The sequence below is a fragment of the Numenius arquata genome, chromosome 5 (assembly GCF_964106895.1).
Source record: "Numenius arquata chromosome 5, bNumArq3.hap1.1, whole genome shotgun sequence".
Taxonomy (NCBI): domain Eukaryota; kingdom Metazoa; phylum Chordata; class Aves; order Charadriiformes; family Scolopacidae; genus Numenius; species Numenius arquata.
In genome coordinates, this window is record NC_133580.1 from 34,631,019 (window position 1) to 34,651,457 (window position 20,439).

General features: G+C 42.3%; 1 protein-coding gene across 2 annotated transcripts in view; it reads right to left on the minus strand.

Moving 5' to 3' along the window:
- The window catches only part of GRID2 (glutamate ionotropic receptor delta type subunit 2), a 764,624-nt gene that overhangs the window by 153,907 nt on the left and 590,278 nt on the right, over positions 1-20,439 (minus strand). For both annotated transcript variants that reach the window (XM_074147380.1, XM_074147378.1), the window contains one exon: positions 6,533-6,634. In XM_074147380.1, coding sequence (XP_074003481.1) covers positions 6,533-6,634 — 102 coding nt within the window. The remainder of the gene's footprint in view (positions 1-6,532; positions 6,635-20,439) is intronic.

Below are 20,439 nucleotides of genomic sequence, written 5' to 3' on the forward strand. Positions count from 1 at the left end.
CCTTTTCAACCTGAAGGCATAACAAAATAAAATTGGAAGAGGAGAAGGGTTGCTATCTACAAAGACATAAGAGATTCAAAGTGTTAACAGAACAAATTAACAAAGTAACGTTAACTTCTCAAATCTTAATGAAAAAGTAACCCACTCATATTCAAAGGTATTATTTTGTTTAGAATAAGCCTTCTTGTTTCTCTGGATCAAGACCATACTGTTAGAAACCAGGAGCATTAATAACAATAACTAATCATTCATAGTCAATAATAGATTCTTTACTTTTAACAGAAAGGTACTGACTTAATTGAAGAACTCTGAGAAAGATGGAAAAGAAAGTATGACAAAGATCATTGCTAAAATAAAGTTGATGGGTGAAAATCCCTCCTGCACTCACATCAAAGGAGAGTTGCATATTTTCATCACATAGCTTAAATATAAATGTCCAGTTTTGTCCTATACAGCAGATATCAAACCAGATCAACACTGCAGTTCCACATATTACTATGGCCTTGATTTACCTGAAACAGTTCTGTTGATTTGTCCAAACTATAACTTGAAATTTTTACTCTATTTTACAAAATTAATAGACTTAACAGCAAATATCCTTTGATAATAGCTGTAAAACAAAAAGCGCTTAATGAAATTCTAGTCAATGTCTGTTGGCTAAGTTTTTCTAAGAACAAATTTTTCTAATTTGAATAATAACAAATAGAGGGACTATAAGTAATTTCAAAATGAGAGAAAACAAGTATTAATAATTTTTTTTATAGCTTTGCTTCATTTCCAATGTTATGGCATCTCAGCTAAGATTCCACTGAAATTCAGGTATTATATCTATGCATTCTGTTCCAGTAAAAATAACATAATTGCACCATTGTAATAAGCTGTCTGAGTAAAGATGGGAATCAAGCTATAATTAGCAACAATTAAAGGTCCTATAAATTTATTCTACAGCAATACATATGTTTGAAGTAATGATATGCTAGTGAGAGCTGTATTTTTAGTCTCAGATTAAACTAAGGCTTAGAAGCCAGCATATCCTTGTGAATACCCTTACTTATACACAGTAAGAGCAGTAAGAGAAACTGCTAGATGGTAAGCACCCTAAATAATGCTCTGTCACCCACAGGGGTGGCAGCAACATCTGTGGATAACCAAAGATTAGAAGAGGTTAGAAATAATTAGCAGTTTGCAACTCTGGCATCTGCACTGTCCAACTTCTCTTCAGGCTTTCGGTTAGTAGCTTGATTTTCTGTCAGTGTCTGTTTGCCTGCCTCTCTCTCAGCCAGTACAGTTTGCGGATGAGGGTGAAATGGTATTTTATCTTCCTGATTTCTGGCATGTGGAGGAAAGTACCATTAGTCCAGGGAACTGCTAGTGATAAATATTTTTTCTGGCTTAAACATTTGCTTCCTCCCTTTATTCATGTAGTTTACAAAATCCTTTCCTCTCATCGTTGCTGAGTAAAACTGAATGAACCTCAACTTGTAGCGTGGTTCACAGTTGGTTTTATCTAGATTGGACTAACCAGCCATGCAAAGCTCTACGATTTCAAGAGAATAAAGGAAGTTTTATGCTATAAAGCCAATATGAATCATTTGCATCTTCCCCATATACTGCCTTCAGCGCACACTCTACGTATAACGAGAGTCAGTTAATAAGTTAGCAGATTTTAACACAGCATAATTCAGACTAGTTGTGCATGGAAGTTGTCACCAGTTGTGCTTTACAGAATCACAGAATCACAGAATCTTAGTGGTTGGAAGGGACCTTTGAGATCATCGAGTCCAACCACATTAAAAAAAAAAACAAACAAAAACACACAAACAAACAAAAAAAACACAACACAAAACCAAACAAACAACAACCCCCCCCCCAAAAAAAAAAAAAAAAAAAAAAAAAAAAAAGCAGCATCCATCAACTAAACCCCACCACAAACCAACAATCCCGGGCACTAGAGCATGCCCTGAAGAGCCACGTCTACACGTTTCTTAAATACCTCCAGGGATGGTGACTCCACCACCTCCCTGGGCAGGCTGTTCCAGTGCTTGACCACTCTCTCAGTAAAGTAATTCTTCCTAATATCTAATCTAAACCTCCCTTGCCGCAACTTCATACCATTTCCTCTGGTCCTGTCATTATTCCCTTGGGAGAAGAGGCCAACCCCCGCCTCTCTACAGTTTCCTTTCAGGTAGTTGTAGAGGGCAATGAGGTCTCCCCTCAGCCTCCTCTTCTCCAAACTAAACATGCCCAGTTCCCTCAGCCTCTCCTCATAGGACTTGTTCTCCAGACCCCTCACCAGCTTGGTGGCTCTCCTCTGGACACGCTCCAGCACTTCAATGTCTTTCCTGTAGTGAGGGGCCCAAAACTGAACACAGTACTCGAGATGAGGCCTCACCAGTGCCGAGTACAGAGGCACCATCACTTCCCTGCTCCTGCTGGCCACGCTATTCCTGATACAGGCCAGGATGCCGTTGGCCTTCTTGGCCGCCTGGGCACACTGCTGGCTCATGTTAAGCCGGCTGTCCACTAACACTCCCAGGTCCTTTTCTGCCGGGCAGCTTTCCAGCCACTCTTCCCCAAGCCTGTAGCGTTGCTTGGGGTTGTTGTGACCGAAATGCAGAACCCGGCACTTGGCCTTATTAAACCTCATCCCATTGGCCTTGGCCCATTGGTCCAACCTGTCCAGGTCCCTCTGTAGAGCCTGCCGACCCTCAAGCAGATCAACACTCCCACCTAGCTTGGTGTCATCCGCAAACTTACTGAGGGTGCACTCAATCCCCTTATCTAGATCATCAATGAAGATATTGAACAAGACTGGCCCCAAAACTGAGCCCTGAGGGACACCACTGATGACCGGCCGCCAACCAGATTTTGCTCCATTAATCACAACTCGCTGAGCACGGCCATCCAGCCAGTTTTTTATCCAGCGGAGGGTACACTTATCTATGCCATGATTCTCCAGTTTCTCCAGGAGAATGCCGTGAGGGACGGTGTCAAAGGCCTTACCAAAGTCCAGGTAGACAACATCCACAGCCTTCCCCTCATCGAGAAAGCGGGTCACATGGTCATAGAAAGAGATCAAGTTGGTCAGGCAGGACCTCCCTCTCATAAACCCATGCTGGCTGGCCCTGATCCCTTGGCTGCCCTGCACGTGCCTTGAGAGCTCACTCAGGATGATCCTCTCCATGATCTTTCCCAGTACCGAGGTCAGGCTGACAGGCCTGTAGTTTCCAGGATCCTCCTTCCGGCCCTTCTTGTAGATGGGCGTCACATTGGCCACCCTCCAGTCATCTGGCACCTCTCCTGTTGACCAGGATTGTTGATAAATAATGGAGAGAGGCTTGGTGAGCTCTCTTGCCAGCTCCCTGAGAACCTTTGGGTGAATGCCATCCGGCCCCATAGACTTATGCGTGTCCAGGTGCATAAGCAAATCATTAACTACTTCCTCATGGATTACAGGGGAGTTGTTCTGTTCTCCATTCTTATCTTCCAGCCCAAGAAGCTGAACTCCCTGGGGGTAGCTGGTCTGACTATTAAAGACAGAGGTAAAGAAGGCATTAAGTATCTCAGCCTTCTCCTCATCCTTGGTTGCAAGGTTTCCCCCCGCATCCAGTAAGGGATGGACATTCTCTGTCACTCTCTTTTTGTTGATGTATTTATAGAAACTTTTTTTGTTGTCCCTTATATTAATGGCCAGGTTGAGTTCTAGCTGGGCTTTTGCCTTCCTGATTTTTTCTCTGTATGACCTAACACAATCTTTGTACTCCTCCCGAGTTGCCTGTCCCCTCTTCCAAAGGTGGTAAACCTTCCTTTTTTCCTTAAGTCCCATCAAGAGCTCTTTGTTCATCCAGGCCGGCCATTTTCCCCGCCCTTTAATTTTGCGCCTCATGGGGACAGCCTGCTCCTGGGCCTTTAGGATTTCCCTCTTGAAGAGCGTCCAGCCTTCCTGGGCTCCTTTGTCTCTCAGGACTACCTCCCACGGGACTCTCCCAACCAGGGTTCTGAACAGGTTAAAGTCTGCCCACCGGAAGTCCAAGATGGAGGTTTTGTTAATCCCCTTCCTTACCTCACTATGAATGGAAAACTTAACCATTTCATGATCACTAAGCCCAAGACTGTCTCCGACCTCCACGTCCCCAACTAGCCCTTCTTTATTTGTGAACAATAGGTCTAGCAAGGCACCTCCCCTGGTAGGCTTACCTACCATTTGTGTCAGGAAGTTATCCTCCATACACTCGAGGAACCTCCTAGCCTGCCTGCTCTCTGCTGTGTTATATTTCCAGCAGATGTCTGGTAAGTTGAAGTCCCCAACTAGAACAAGGGCTGGCGTTTGCGAGACTGCAGCCAGCCGCTTATAGAATACCTCATCAACCTGCTCATCCTGGTTGGGTGGTCTATAGCAGACTCCCAGCACAAAATCACCTTTGTTAGCCTTCCCTTTCACCCTTACCCATAAACACTCCACTTCTTCATCACTGGAGTCTATCTCTATAGAGTCAAACAACTCCCTAATGTACAGAGCCACACCCCCCCCCCTCCTTCCTTGCCTATTCCTTCTGAAGAGCTTATAGCCACTTATTGCAGCATTCCAGTCATGACCATCGTCCCACCACGTTTCCGTGATGGCAACTATGTCATAGTTGTCCTGCCGCACCATGGCTTCCAGCTCATCCTGTTTGTTGCCCATGCTACGTGCATTAGCGTAGATGCACTTGACCTGGGCTACTGATTTCACCCCCATCTTTGGCCCTTGACACTCAGGTTCATTACCAGCAGGCCTGGTTTTATCCCCATCCCCCTTAACTTTCGGCTTAAAGCTCTGTCCATGAGCTTTGTTAACTCTTAGCCTAGTACCCTTTTCCCCTTCTAGGAAAGGGTTTTCCCATTGTTCTCTAGCAGTAATTTCTAAACGTCAACAAAACCAAATGGCTTTTGTGTGCTCACTTGAGGCAGCGCGTGAGGACTGCAGTGAGGAGATTGAACAGCCACGTGCTGTGTGCTGAACTTTAAATATCTGCCTTCTGTTTTTTATAACTAATATAGAATCCTATCAGCATAACTAATGACTTTTTTTTTTTTTTGTATTTTTGCAAGTTGCTAAATATTCATGCTATAATGACTTGAAACAAGAATGCTCTCTGGCAAGCTAACTGAAAGATGAAATCAGAAGAAGAGAGTGAGGAGAGAGGGAAGAAGAAATAAGAGAAAAAAGTCCAAGACACTGATTTGAATTTATTTTGCTAGACAACATCCAGGTCATTTTTGTCAACAGCAAATTATACTGAATCAATTAATATGATTGTCAGGCAAACCAGATCAAAGATCAGCCACTGCCATCATGATGCTATTTTGATGAACATGCTATAGTAAAGTGTAAAAAAGCCCACCCTACTGCTTTGTCTTTTTCTGTGCATTCATCCTTCTTATTTGGTTGGGAGTTTTTTCTTTTGTTTTGTAGGTATTACCACAGGACGTTCTCTAGTGTACTAAGAGCTGGAACAGACCAGACACCCTGACAGATCATAGCTTTTAAAGACCTGTAAAATAATTGGAGGGGTACAAAACTGCTCTGTCTGTGGCACTGACATGCTTTGGTGATTTCACTTTCCACCCTTGACTGAGCCTTTTCCTGCATGATGCAATGTCAGCAATGCAAACCGTGGAAACCACTCTTGCCTTGTTCTTTATAAGCAAGCGGTAAGGCCCTCATACACTGAATCGATAATGAAAAACACGAGTAGATAGTAGAGAGAGGGAAGTAGCTCAATATAACCTTTACAGTTCTGCAGACCTAGGTCAACTTTGTATTTGGGCATCAGTCCAAAGAGGCCTATACATCTCATATTCGTTTCTCTTTCTTTCTTTCCTTCCTTCCTTCTTTCCTTCCTTCTTTTTTTCCACTCTAGAACTTCTGCTCAAACAGCCAAAGACTATGACAGGGAATACACTGGCCTCATATCACAAAATACCTTCCTATTCTGGTAGACATTTTCTGTTCGGCTTTAAACCAACAGCTTTGCAGCAGCTGCTTAATGCAAGGTGTCCACGCAGGAGAAGAATCTGGCTGAAGAAGAGCTATGATGGGACAGTAGATGTTTTACTTAACTAACATTACTGACCCTAAGTTGATTTTGAATATTTTCTGAGTGCAGCAATTTGTGTCGGACTGCACTCAATTTGGCAAAGTAATTGGAAGGCAGCTACATCTTATGAATCATTCAGAGTTTCAACAGATAACTTTAGCTAACAGGGCACTTGAAGTTGCCCTTTATGAGTTCATATGTTTGTAATATCTAATCTAGTATGTGCCTGTGGAAGAAACAGGTTTTAATGTGTTTGATTCACTCTTTAAAATGAACTGTACTGATAAATAATTTTATTTTGTGGAAATTGCTTCATTGCTCTGGTATTGACAAGCTGAAATCAGACACTCGAACACCAACTAAGTTCTCAGTAAAATGGTATACTTCGTAGAAAGGTGAGGCAAAAGGGAGAAAATACATCCCTCCAAGTGCAAAAGGATGAGGATGCTTACCAGCACAGTCACCACACGCAGAACCACTCCTCGCATGTTATTCTCCAGTTTTCTGTCTGTTAGTGACCCGTTCAGACCAGTGATGGGATTCCAGCAGCCAAGCTGAAAGAGAAAACAGAAGTCGTTTCCTCATTGCCCATTAAACTTTGCCAGTGATTCCTCTTATGCAGCTTTAAGCAGGAACATACGAAATAAACAGAACACCTTCTGGAATCAATGGGATGGAAAGTCAGGGAAGGGTTTGCGCGCAGATTCATCTTTAAATTGCAAATGAAGCAATTACGGATATCAGTTTGTGCTTTTAAATACAAGTGTGCAATTGATGACAGCATCCAGGGTATGGGGATAAACGCATTGCTTTAGAAGAGCTCAGGGAGGACTTCCATACTAATGAAAAACATTCAACAAGTAGTATGACACTAACAATACTCCTACCTTACTTTCAGTGATACACTAATTGAAGAAATAATAGGTAACATAATTTTAGTACGCTGTCTGCTCCAGCCTGTCTTTCTTATTGGAACTCTGATGAAAAAAATTACACTAGTTTTAAATAAAGCTTGTACTACTCATGGATAATGAAACAGCAGTGATTTTAGCCAGGTTAAAAATCATATTTAAAGGCGATTGAGGAAAAAAACATTGGATAGGCACATCACAGTATTAAGAAAGGACTGCAACAGATAATGCAGAAAAAAGAATTCAGCTACAAGATGCTTTGCATTGGTGCTATCATATTTCTTGGTCTTCTATAGACAGAAGCTTTTTCTCAGGGATCTCTCTAGGACTAATTGCCTTTCAATCTGAATTTAGTAGATACTGGACCATAATATAGCTTCTCTGAAGATAAAACTTTCCTACACTATTACATTATGGTAGATGCTTACCTTGGGAACAAAGGAACAGACCAACCAAGCACTCATTCCTTAGCACCACATACAAACATTGCTGGTTTCATTTTTGGAATTCATTGCCACATTCATCTGGTCTGTACAATTACCATTGTTAAATCCAAAATCCAACAGAAGGACAATGACTGCCTTCAGAGGACTGTGAAGCAGAGTCTCACTTACGGCATGTAAACTAATTGCCAATGTAAACCTGTTATACAGTCAAAAAGGTAGGTACCTTCAAGTACCAGTGAAGTACCATACCTCTGAATTGCCTTCTCCATGGACCGTGCATGAAATTATGGAAGGATGCTCATCTTCTGACTTGGGTAACTTAAGCCTTTAAACCTAGGTGGTTTTCATGTTTCTATTTAAAGGCACAAAAGATCTTGCTCTGACAAAAACAAGATCAACATCAGTAGATCACCACTGGGCCCAGTAGCCTCTACGAATACTAGTCTCTCAGAGAATTCAACCTTATAATCTGTGAGAAATATCAACTGTAAAACATCCGAAACACTACTGTATTTTAATGCACAGTCACAGAAATGATAAGGTGCCTGAACCAGCTGAAGAGGTCTGTGAAAGAAGAGAAGTACCGTTGCTGACCGTGATTGGACACAAATTTACAGAAAGCATTATTCTCAGTCCTTCATGGGAAAAACATTTGTATGTGTTTCATACATCTCTCAAAGGGAGACAGAAAACAAGGAACAAACTCTGAGTACACCCATTTAACAATTTGAGAAGCAGATCATTTGAAATATTGTTTTCTTATTTACACCCACTAGGCTATTTCAGAGCAACTTCTAAATTATTTAATTACAATATAGTCATATAAATTCTTTGAAGATGCCTCCTTAAGAGATGGGTGCCTCAAAGAGTAAAAAACCCAAACCTTTCTGTGATGATATGGAGGTTAGGTTTGACTTGATGATCTTAAAGGTCTTTTCCAACCTAAATGATTCTATGATTCTGTTTCCCAAAGAAGATGGGCTTAAACCAATGTAATAACTTCTGTCTCCCATTTTCAGAACTGTCCTAATTCTTCCTACTTTGAAATTAAGGTTATACTATTGTCAGGGAATGAGCAAGAACAACGCTGAGCATACCTTGTATCTCAAGTAATAACTAAATCAAGGATCTACTGGATTCAGAACTCCAGCAGAAATCATTGGAAGTAGCAATAGGATACAAGGAGGAACTAAAGTATGAGGCACCATATTCATCTCTTGCAATTACTCATCTTTCCAATAGCTATTTCTGAATAAAAGGACTGTGCCTGCTTGGTTTCCTATCCGACCACAAAGACCAACCATAGATTAGAGTAACCACCTCTGCTTCTTCTGTACCTCCATAGCGTGTGTAGCTGTTCACAGCAGTACGGATGAACTGCTGGCACATTCCAGGTCCTCATCACTCCTCTGGTAAAGCCCTCCAACTCTTTGAGCTGAATACCCTAATGGCTGAAGTGTGTTACCTGTAATAGTGCAGTGAAATGTAGTAAATGTATTTGAAGAGTGCACACTGTATACTGTATATGATAAACCACTGCCATCCTATAAAGCAAAGCATTTGATAGTCTACATTTTCTGGACTAAAAATATTGAAAATGGCACTAAGTTCAAAACAAAAGCATTAAATTAATTCAGTGATTGTCATTCTTAGCCACATAAAGAAACTAATTAGAACTTAGATCCAATTAGCATAACCAAATGTGTTGAAAGTATAATTACTGCAGAAACTGTATCACTTTTGCCAGATTTAAAACCCTAGGAAGTTACTGAAGAGCCTTTGTATCCTTCTGAGGTTAAAGTCCATTTTTAATTATGTACATTAATGTGTACATATTTATATAATTATTTTTTTAGCCTGCCTCATTCTACCTTTTTAAGGAAAAAAACCCCAGTGTAACTTATTCCTGGAAATTTAGCATAGTACTAATTTTCCTTTAAAAAGGCACATTTTATTTTCAATTATTGTTCATTTAATTTTCAATTCAATTGTTCCTTTATGCAGCACAGTCATAGTGAAGACAAATGTGCAGTGCCTTGCCAATAAAGTTGAAATTGATTTTGAGTGGGAGCTGCTTACTGTTATCAGGTGAAAATGAATCAACATTTATTGATGACAATTTGAGCTTGTCATTTCAGCAAAGAGCAAATGTAAGTATTGCTGAAACAGCAAGGTGAGTGTGGTATGAAGGTACCTCTTCAGCTCTACCTCTTGCTTAACCGCTTCTGCAAAACATTTGTTGCTTCTGCATTTACTTCCTTTTTTTTTTGTTCTATCTCTGATAGTTGAAATGAGAGAATAGATCAGGCAGTAACAGAATCTCACATTAATTCTGGTTGACTTGTGTAGAACAACATAGGTGATGGGAACTCTCTATTGAGCACAATACTTGTCTTCATACCATGTGAATTTTGTCACTTATAGTGCTTTGTACTCCCGGTGCAGTTTCTTTTAATTATTCTAATGACAGCATTGATTTTGCTACATTCAGTTATAAAATTATGAGGATAGAAAAGTTGTCAATGTTCTGCTTCCTTTGATATACAATTTACAATGCCTTGCTGATCAACCCACCTCCCAGCTTGCTATCTTGCATCATTATTAAAATGGGTTTCACTCTCCTGTTTCACTGGAAGAGCCAACGATTGACCTCAGCATTTACAAAATTTGCTAGGACACCAGTTTGTGCAAAACTATCTCTATGTTGTCCTGCTTGAATTTTGACTAGAGTATTCCTGATGCCTCTTGCTAGCTGTTGTTTAATATGTCCAACAGTGACTGGGAAAGCAGATAGATGAAAAACTATGTCTCACAGAAGAAACACCAGAAAAGACATGTTTCAGTTGTTATTCTGATACTGTCAGTTATGAAAAATGTAGTTGGACACTGTCACGTAGTTAAAGAGTCCTTTCAGTTCAGCTCCTTAGCCAGAACACAACAGTTAGTCAACCAAATCTGCAAAAATTCTGATTTAACCCCTCAGGGGTCAACTGAGGGCCTTTGCACTCTAAGGCTTGATTAAAGAAATAAGGATCAGTTTTGTTCTTCAAATTAATTTCCTAACACAATTGGTTAGCAGGAAAGCTTTCTGTGTTTGACTTCTCCCTCCACTGGAGCTTAGGTAATAGTCAGCAAATAATAAGTTGTTAAAATCAATAAAAAATACTGTGTTCAACAAATTGGATAATGTATAGCAGCACTTGTTTCTCCTACATTCTGTGTGGTGAAACCTATATAGTTCTGTGCATTCAGTTAATTATTTTGTACAGTATGTTTTATTACTTTAATTTGTCTCTGGACTAGAAGGAATGACCTGCCCCTGGACTCACTCTGTTATTTTCAAACTATGTTAGGAAAATGTGAATACCCAAGTTTAGTTTTATATCCAGTGGCTTAAGGATTATAATTGCAGCAGTCAAGGAGATCTATTTGTTTTATTAACCGATCATAGACACAAGTGCAAGTGACCTACGTACTAATTTCTTTCCTCAAAGCCAAAGCACATGGCAGAATAATGCTGCATACAGTTAATACAATGCTTTGCTTTGAGGATTGCACAAATTTCCTTTTCTTATTGAATTGAAATAAAGAAGCTAATGGAAAGTCACCTGCTGGTAACCTGCTGTTTGTTTGCCTACCAGCTCTTGATTCAATATTTTCTCAAGGACTTATGCACCCAGATTGGTGCCAGAAGTTATAACTGGATGGTTTAGACCACTGACAAACACTGAATATACGGAGAAAAAGCAGAGACTGCATAGCTGCTCTCACATTGTGCGCTCCACTCATGAAGCTCGTGCTTAGGCCAAGCTTCCAGAAGAACTCTAATGGTATGATTTTTGGAAAGTATAGTAAATCACCACATCTCAAAGATAATGAACCATCTCCCCAAGCCAGTGGTGTTATTCTAATGGCCCCTCACTTTTTCTCCCCCTTCATCTCTAGTTTACTTTCTCCATTACTACTTTCCCTTTCATTTGAAATTTGGTGGGTTTAATCTATAATTTCCCACTTCTAAGTGTCTTCTCTTTTATCTTTGGAAAACACCCTTTTTCCCTTCTCTAGTCCTCTCTGTGAATTCAGTACTCCCAGTGGTTCCCTAACCTGTGGTTATCTTGCTCTTTCCTATATCGCAATGCCTCTTTTCATTTCTCTGTCTACTCTCAGCATACTTTCTTTCCTCTTTGCTTTTCTTTCCCTTGATCTTCCCTGCTGTTTCCTGCACCTTTTTCCTGTCTTTCTCTTCTTGTTTAGGGCTTGGGTTGGTAAAGGGACCTCATTTTTCACTTCATCCAGCTTCCACACATTTCAAATCACTTTGGGTCATTTCTCCTTTCTCTTTAGCTCTTTGGATCTCCTTTTCTCTCAGGCAGTCCTCTCAGGAAACTTCATTCCCTCAAGTCCTCCCTCTCGTGTTATGAGGGAGATGTGACTTAAAAAATACATTACTGTGTGGCCCTACTTCTCCTGCTTTCACCTTTCATATGTTTTTCACTCCTGTACCCTGAAATACTTGCACAACTCTGAGGAAAAGACCCAGGCAAGGATATTAATAAGCCAGATGGTGATCTCTTTCCCACTGCCTCCACATTTCAGTTTAAGTCAAATACTCAGAAAATCCTGTTCTTTGACCCGATGCAGACATTCCCCCTTTGCCATTTGGTGACTGCACTGTAGATTACTGTGCAAAAGAGCTCCCATGCAAAATCTTGGCGGTGCTCAGGGATTGCCGTGGCAGCAACCATTCACAGGGAAAGTGTCTTTCCATCTTAATTCATCCTGTACCACAACCCAGAGCATGGAGGAAGCACATGCATACAGGCTATGGCACGTTCTGGAATTGCTTGAATGCCAAAATGATCTTTGTAAGAGGAGGCAGGTTTTGTTCTCCTTTTGCTGAAAATCGAGGTAAGAGTGTAACAGCTGACAAGAGTATGTTGCTGATAGCTGGTGGTTTTGGTCAACAGAGAGGCCAGAAACCACCTGAGATGAGTTACACACTTACTTTTCAGACTTTATGATTCAACTGGACTCAGCCATACATTACCTAGAATACACAGCGAACAACAGGAAGTTGTGAAGGGAAAAAAAGGTGTCACTGAAGACAGATATTAGTCATTAACTCTAACATCTACTTTTACGTGACTTTTTAAACAGCATATTTTACTGTCTAGAGTCCACGATATCACCTTGTTATAGTTTACCAGGTGACACAAATTGATTTAAAATGACACAAATATACTCTTCCTCCTCCAAAAAAAGAGAAAGTAATAATCTTTTCTCAAAACACACATACATGCACTTTCTTTTCTCTTCAAGAGGCAAACCCACCTTTAGACTATCAAGTTCTTCATACTGCCAGATTAAAACTCTTGAATATCACTTGTATTTTACACTGAAAGCTTGCTCACTGATGTCTGAATTATTCCAGGGAAATTGATAATACTAAGTAAGTTCAGGTTTGTGTGCAGTTTAAATACAGTCACTTTGATTTTTAATTGCAAATCCTCATCTGCTTTCTCATTAAGTGTTTTAAGAGCTTAAAAGGATGTCTTTTATCTAAATCATGTAAGGTCTGAAAAAAATTTAAAGAAATCAGGGTTTATAATTGAACTTGGTCCATTTTGTGCTTGGACACCACTGCATCTTTACAAAATCAAAGAGAAAAATTTTCAAAGTTACTACTCCAACTCATATTAAATCACAATATATAAGACTTTTGTATCAGAATAAAACCTTTGATCAAACCTGATTAGTGACAAACAATGAAAAATATTGTTTTCCACCAGGTTGTGTGAAGCTCCCTCTCTACAGGTAGCAGCAAAATATATGCAACACTTTACAGCTTCTCATCAGCTTCCTGGGAGTACATGAGCATTCTTCAATAGACTCCCAGCTTTCCCTTCAGCTTAGTAGGGTGCTTTTTGAGGATTTGATTTTTCAGAAAGGGTTTGACAAAGTAGAATATCAACAGAAACCACTTGTGCTGTTGCAGGGCTCAAAAATGCTGGGGACAGCATTCCAGAAATAAATCAAAATTGTAATAGTGCAGAACAAAACCAGCACTGTTTCACTTGGAGAGAAGTGGGTTCATGGAGCAGGATTCTGAACAAACCCAGTCCACTAAGCCGCATAACGTGAATCCTTCAGAGTGGAGTAAATTTCCCTATGCTGAACGCCTTGCTTCTGCAGCAGACTGCTGCCAGGGCTGAGTTACTTGGGTACCTCCACACTGCATTGCAGTCAGCTCTGTCAGTGAGCAGGCACGCTGAGAAGCACCTTGGCTTTTTTTCTGCAATGAAAATCTCCCCTTGAATATAACCACAGAATTAGCAGACTGGGAGTCAGTTCTGGAAGTAAATCCACTCGGAAAATCATGTATAAGCTTCATCACACTCCAAGCTGGGAGGAAAAAGAAAGGCTGTTGTCTAGCTCCAGCCCAGGAGCTGCAGTAGTAGAGCAGTAGTAGAGACCTGGGCTTGTACTGAAGAAATCGGTGCTTGTTTTAAAGGCAGCTGACAAGGAATGTTAGGTAGATGTGAGGCCCAATGAGGCTACAGAAAATCTGGACTAATCTCAGTGACACCTCTTTAGCCATATTTTTGAAGTGTAAGGAGAATTATCACACCACTGCTCACACGGAAATGCATCAATGAACTCTACATTTGGTTATCTTTTCATATGAAGCACAATGTCATAGAGTATACTTTTTTCAGGTATAGCAGGTATAGATTTTCAGGTATATATTTTCCGATATAGATATGGGAGTCTCCCTTTTTCTTTGGCAGGCTAAAGGATTTTAAATGATGCAATACTCCACCACTACTTATTCAACGGTAGATGATTTAGTTAGTTACAGAGTAGTACTGCTGCTATGGTTTTCCTGATGCATGAAAAACAAGAGTTGCATTCCCAGGACTTAGATAAAGAGTGGGAAACGTTCCTAAGATGCACATACCATGGCAATACATGTTCTGAAAACCTTTGAAGGAGGATGCTCTCATTTTTAAATACATACTTACACTTAGCATGTTTGGCATTGTTATATAATTCTTAACTTCAGCTTGAAATACAGAATAAGAAACAGACACAGAAAAACACATCCGTGCCTTACTCAAGGGTCTGATGTACAGTCATGAAAACACTCCTTCCAAATCCCAGATACAAAGTAAAAGAGGAACATGTGATAAGATACTATTTTTATCCCAGAGACTGTGGGTCCCTGTCTTCTCAGACATGTTCACACTTTCATCACCAACATAAGAGGCAAACGAATTAGTATGGAGGCTGTGAGAACATGCACCACTGCACAGTACAGATGATATACATATCTTAAAGCACCCCTGTACCTGTCTAGAAGCTGTTCAAAACTACACCACATCAAAGTAGCTTACGCTCTCTGTTGTTCAGCACAGAAGAATTTGCCAGCTCTTTCTTAAATGCAGTATAAAGAACGAAAGATCTGATGAGAGCATCTCCTACTCATACAGTGCAACAAGCTTCCCAGGCACAGGGACTATGAAACACCTGCTCAAAAGTATCAACACCACCAAAAAAAAAAAAACCCGCCACCAAAAAAACCCTCAAAAAAATTTGCATGCTGATGGAGCATGAGAAATTCACATGAAAGGCCAATTTAACCCATTTCCATTTTACATAAGCATATGCAAAGGGACTACTGAGAGTGCCTAAAGAATGGAAACCTTTAGTGAAAAGGGTCAAACCAAAACAAGTTGTTAATCTAATACGGCCTTCAAATTGCTCACCACAGAGAAGCTAACATGACAATGCAGCAAGCACTACATGATAAACAGCTTTCCGTTGATTCTCCAGATTCCTGTTACACTTAAATGGGAAATGCATAGATCAATATTTCATTCCTAAATCCAGGATTTGTTTCTCAATGTTGGCAGAAAAAAAAAATAGAGGCTTGCTAAATTGGATATGTCACAAACTTACTAGCTTGATGCTGGCTAGTAAATTAATGCAGCATTTTGTCACTTATATGTTTGAAAGTATTATTCCAGTATAAACCACGCTCACAGGATGTATGGCTAGAGTGTCATCAGTTTTCAGTGCATTATGGACCAGATATTACAAGTGATTTACTGGATCATATAGTTTTGAGAGCTTGATAGTGAAGCAAATAAGATTGTGGTGTGTTTTTTCCACTCCTCAGTACAGAACAGCTTTCTTAGGATTCAGAACTAACAGTGGAGAAATCAAAACACCTAGCACATCAGTGACCAAGCAGAGTACCAGCACCAAGCAACAACTGAGAAGAAGCAACAGCTTCTTCTGAAGGCTGAGGTTTGGCACAGTGGAAAACAGAAAGGTTAAAAGTGAATTTGAAAAGGTCATCATGGCCAAGAATCTGGATTATGAAAGGGAACTTCTTTCCACTAAATGCAACTGCAATGAGTGCAGATGTGTTCACCCAGAGTCCTAAAGATCAGCACAGGGGCCACGAGCTCTGAGCACTGGGAAATCTTTGAGGGCCTAAGTAATGATCTGTCTCATACCAGGGGTCTCTCCTTCCACTGAGTCCAGAAAATCCTTTCTAAGATTTTTGCATTCAGATGATCTAGCCTTAATTCCAAAGTGCAGGCCTTTTCAGCATCAATAAACTGTTACTGAAATTATTTCTGTTCCAGAGGCCCTGACAGAACTGCTACACTGATAACCAAACGTTATACCGATAACAATCAAAAGCAATTTCCTCTCTAACTACCAGCACTGTAAACTCACCTTCAGCATAAGCAACACATTCAGCTTCTTTCCTATGTACCATGGGACATCTGCTACATCATTATGTAGCAGAAAAGCTGTCCCTAAGGCAGACCTGTGTTCCTACAGACTTCTGATGATGTCCACCATGGTACCTCAGAGGCATCATCTGACTACCAGAAAAAACATAATTCTGATAGCACAGCGGTTTTTACACACAATCACAGAATCTTCTTGGTTGGAAGGGACCTTTGAGATCATCGAGTCCAATCAACAACAACAACAAAAAAAAACCAAACAAAAAAAACAAACAAAAAACCCCAAAAAACCAAACCCACACAACACCAAAACCAAACCAAACACCCACAACCCCACACCACACCCACCCACAAACAGATGCAAACCAACAATCTCAGGCATTGGAGCATGCCCTGCAGTGCCACATCTACATGTTCCTTAAATACCTCCAGGGATGGCGACTCCACCACAGAATCACAGAATCACCTAGGTTGGAAGGGACCTTTTAAGATCATCTAGTCCAACCGATGGAAAAAAAAAAAAACCACACAAACAAAACAAACAAACAAACAAAACAACAACAACAACAAAAAAAAAAACCCAAAAACCACACAACACCCACAAACAAACCACACACACCACCACACCACCCAACACTAATCCATATTCCCAAGCACCATGTCAACTCCTCTCTTGAATACCTCCAGGGATGGTGCCTCAACCACCTCCCTGGGCAGCCCATTCCAATGCCTGACAACCCTTTCAGTAAAGAAATATTTCCTAATATCTAACCTGAACTTCCCCTGGCGTAACTTGAGGCCATTGCCTCTTGTCCTATCATCTGTAACTTGGGAGAAGAGACCAACCCCCGCCTCTCTACAGCCTCCTTTCAGGTAGTTGTAGAGAGCGATAAGGTCTCCCCTCAGTCTCCTCTTCCCCAGACTGAACAACCCCAGCTCCCTCAGCCTCTCCTCGTAAGACTTGTGCTCCAGACCCCTCACCAGCTTCGTTGCCCTTCTCTGGACCTGCTCCAGCACCTCAATGTCTTTCCTGTGATAGGGGACCCAAAGCTGGACGCAGTACTCGAGGTGGGGTCTCACCAGTGCCGAGTACAGGGGGACGATCACCTCTCGGGTCCTACTCACTACACTGTTCTTGATACAGGCCAGGATGCTGTTGGCCTTTTTGGCCACCTGGGCACACTGCTGGCTCATGTTCAGCCGACAGTCGACCAACACACCCAGGTCCTTTTCTGCCAGGCAGCTCTCCAGCCATTCTTCCCCAAGCCTGTAGCGCTGCCTGGGGTTGTTGTGACCCAAGTGCAGGACCCGGCACTTGGCCTTATTGAACCTCATTCCGTTGGTCTCAGCCCATCCAGCCAGCCTGTCTAGGTCCCTCTGCAAAGCCTCTCTACCCTCCAGCAGATCAACACTCCCACCCAACTTGGTGTCGTCTGCAAACTTACTGAGGGTGCACTCGATCCCCTCGTCCAGATCATTGATAAAGATGTTGAAGAGAACCGGCCCCAGTACCGAGCCCTGCGGGACACCACTCGTGACCGGTCGCCAACTGGACTTCATTCCATTCACCACCACTCTCTGGGCCCGGCCCTCCAGCCAGTTTTTTACCCAGCAGAGAGTATACCCATCTAAGCCATGAGCATCCAGTTTCTCCAGCAGAATACTGTGGGACACTGTATTAAAGGCCTTGCTAAAGTCTAGGTAGATAACATCCACAGCCTTTCCTTCATCCACCAAGCGAGTCACTTTGTCATAGAAGGAGATCAGGTTTGTCAAGCAGGACCTGCCCCTCGTGAACCCGTGCTGGCTGGGCCTGATCACCTGGGCATCCTTCATGTGTTGCATAATGGCACTCAGGATGATCTGTTCCATCACCTTCCCAGGCACCGAGGTCAGGCTGACAGGCCTGTAGTTCCCTGGATCATCCTTCCGACCCTTCTTGTGGATGGGCGTCACATTTGCTAGGCGCCAGTCGGCTGGGACCTCCCCAGTTTGCCACGACTGTTGGTAGATGATGGAAAGTGGTTCTGCAAGCACTTCTGCCAGCTCCCTCAGAACCCTCGGGTGAATCCCATCTGGGCCCATAGACTTGTTTATGTCGAGGTTCTGGAGCAAGTCCCTCACCATCTCCCTTAGAATTACGGGGGCTTCGTCCTGCTCCCCGCCCCTAACTGCTAGCTCAGGGGTCTGGGTCCTCGGGGGACACCCTACTCCACTGCTAAAGACCGAGGCAAAGAAGGCATTCAGTACCTCAGCCTTCTCCTCATCCTTTGTCACTATGTTACCTTCCATATCCAGGAGAGAGTGGAGGTTCTCCCGAGTCCTCCTCTTGCTATTAATATATTTATAGAAATTCTTTTTATTGTTTTTAACATCCAGGGCCAGGTTAAGTTCTAGCTGAGCTTTGGCCTTTCTAATCTTTTCCCTGCATAACTTTACTACACCTTTGTAATCTTCCCAAGTAGCCTGTCCTCTTTTCCAAAGGACATAAACTTTCCTTTTTTCCCTGAGCTGTGACCTTAACTCTTTGTTCAGCCAGGCCGGTCTCTTCCCTCGACAGCTCGCTTTCCTGAGCACAGGGACGGCCTGCTCCTGTGCTTTTAAGACTTCCTCCTTGAAAAGTGTCCAGCCTTCCTGGACTCCTTTGCCCTTCAGGGCTGCCTCCCAAGGGACTCTGTCAAGCAGACTTTTGAAAAGACCAAAGTCTGCCCTCCGGAAGTCCATGATGGCAGTCCTGCTGGTTCCCTTTCTCGCTTCCCTGAGAATCAGAAACTCTATCATTTCATGATCACTGTACCCCAGACGGCCTCCAACTGTTACATCCCCCACAAGTTCCTCTCTGTTTACAAAGAGAAGGTCAAGTAGTGCTCCTTCCCTAGTTGGCTCACTCACCAGCTGTGTCAGGAAGTTATCCCCGACACACTCCAGGAATCTCCTAGACTGTTCCCTCTCAGCTGTATGGAGTGCCCAGCTGATATCTGGTAGGTTGAAGTCACCCACCAGGACAAATGCAAGTGATCTCGAGACACCTGCTAGCTGCTTATAGAACATTTCATCAACCTCTGCATCCTGGTTGGGTGGTCTGTAATAGACTCCCACCACAATATCAGCCTTGCTGGTCCTCCCCTTGATTCGTACCCACAGGCACTCAACTCTACTATTACCCTCATTTATCTCCACACATTCATATTCCTCCCTAACATACAGGGCCACTCCTCCTCCTCTCCTTCCTTGCCTGTCCCTTCTGAAGAGCTTGTAGCCATCCATTGCAGCACTCCAGTCATTTGATTCATCCCACCACGTTTCCGTGATGGCAACTACATCATAGCTTTCATGCTGTACAATGGCTTCCAGCTCCTCCTGTTTGTTGCCCATACTACGTGCATTTGTGTAAATGCACTTTAGCTGGGCTAGTTTTCTTGCCATTTTTATGGGGGGGTGAGGCCCGACACCTCCCTGACCATGCTCAGACCCTTCTGTGGTAGCCAGCCTATCACTGTCCCTCATGTCATTACCACATGGGTTACAATTCTCCACCTCTGCTGAGGCAACAGGCCACAAGACCTTGCTAGCACTTTTATCCATCGGCACTGGTAATCTGCTCCCAGGCTCCTCTTTAGTAATCCTGCTTTCATCCCCATCCCCCTTCAACCCTAGTTTAAAGCCCTTTCAATGAGCCCTGCTAATTCTTGTCCTAGTATTCCTCTTTCCCTTTGGGTAAGGCTTGCCCTACCAGTTGCCACCAGGTCTAATGTCCTATAGATCATCCCATGATGAAAGAAACCAAAGTTCTGACGGTGACACCAGCCTTGGAGCCAAGAGTTAATCTGCTGGCTCTTCCTGTTTATACCCTCATCAATTCCTGCAAGTAATGGGATGGAGAAGATCACAATTTGTGCTCCTGATCCCTTAACCAGCTGTCCAAGGGCCCTAAAGTCTTTCTTCAGGGCCCTTCGACTACTGTTAGCTACCTGATCCCTGCCTACTTGAAATACCAATAATGGACAGTAATCCGAGGGGCGGACCAGGGCAGGGAGATTTTTCTTTATACCCTTAATTATTCCTTTATATCCTTAATTATGGTCCTGTCATTATTCCCTTGGGAGAAGAGGCCAACACCCACCTCTCTACAACCTCCTTTCAGGTAGTTGTAGAGGGCAACGAGGTCTCCCCTCAGCCTCCTCTTCTCCAAACTAAACATGCCCGGTTCCCTCAGCCTCTCCTCGTATGATTTGTT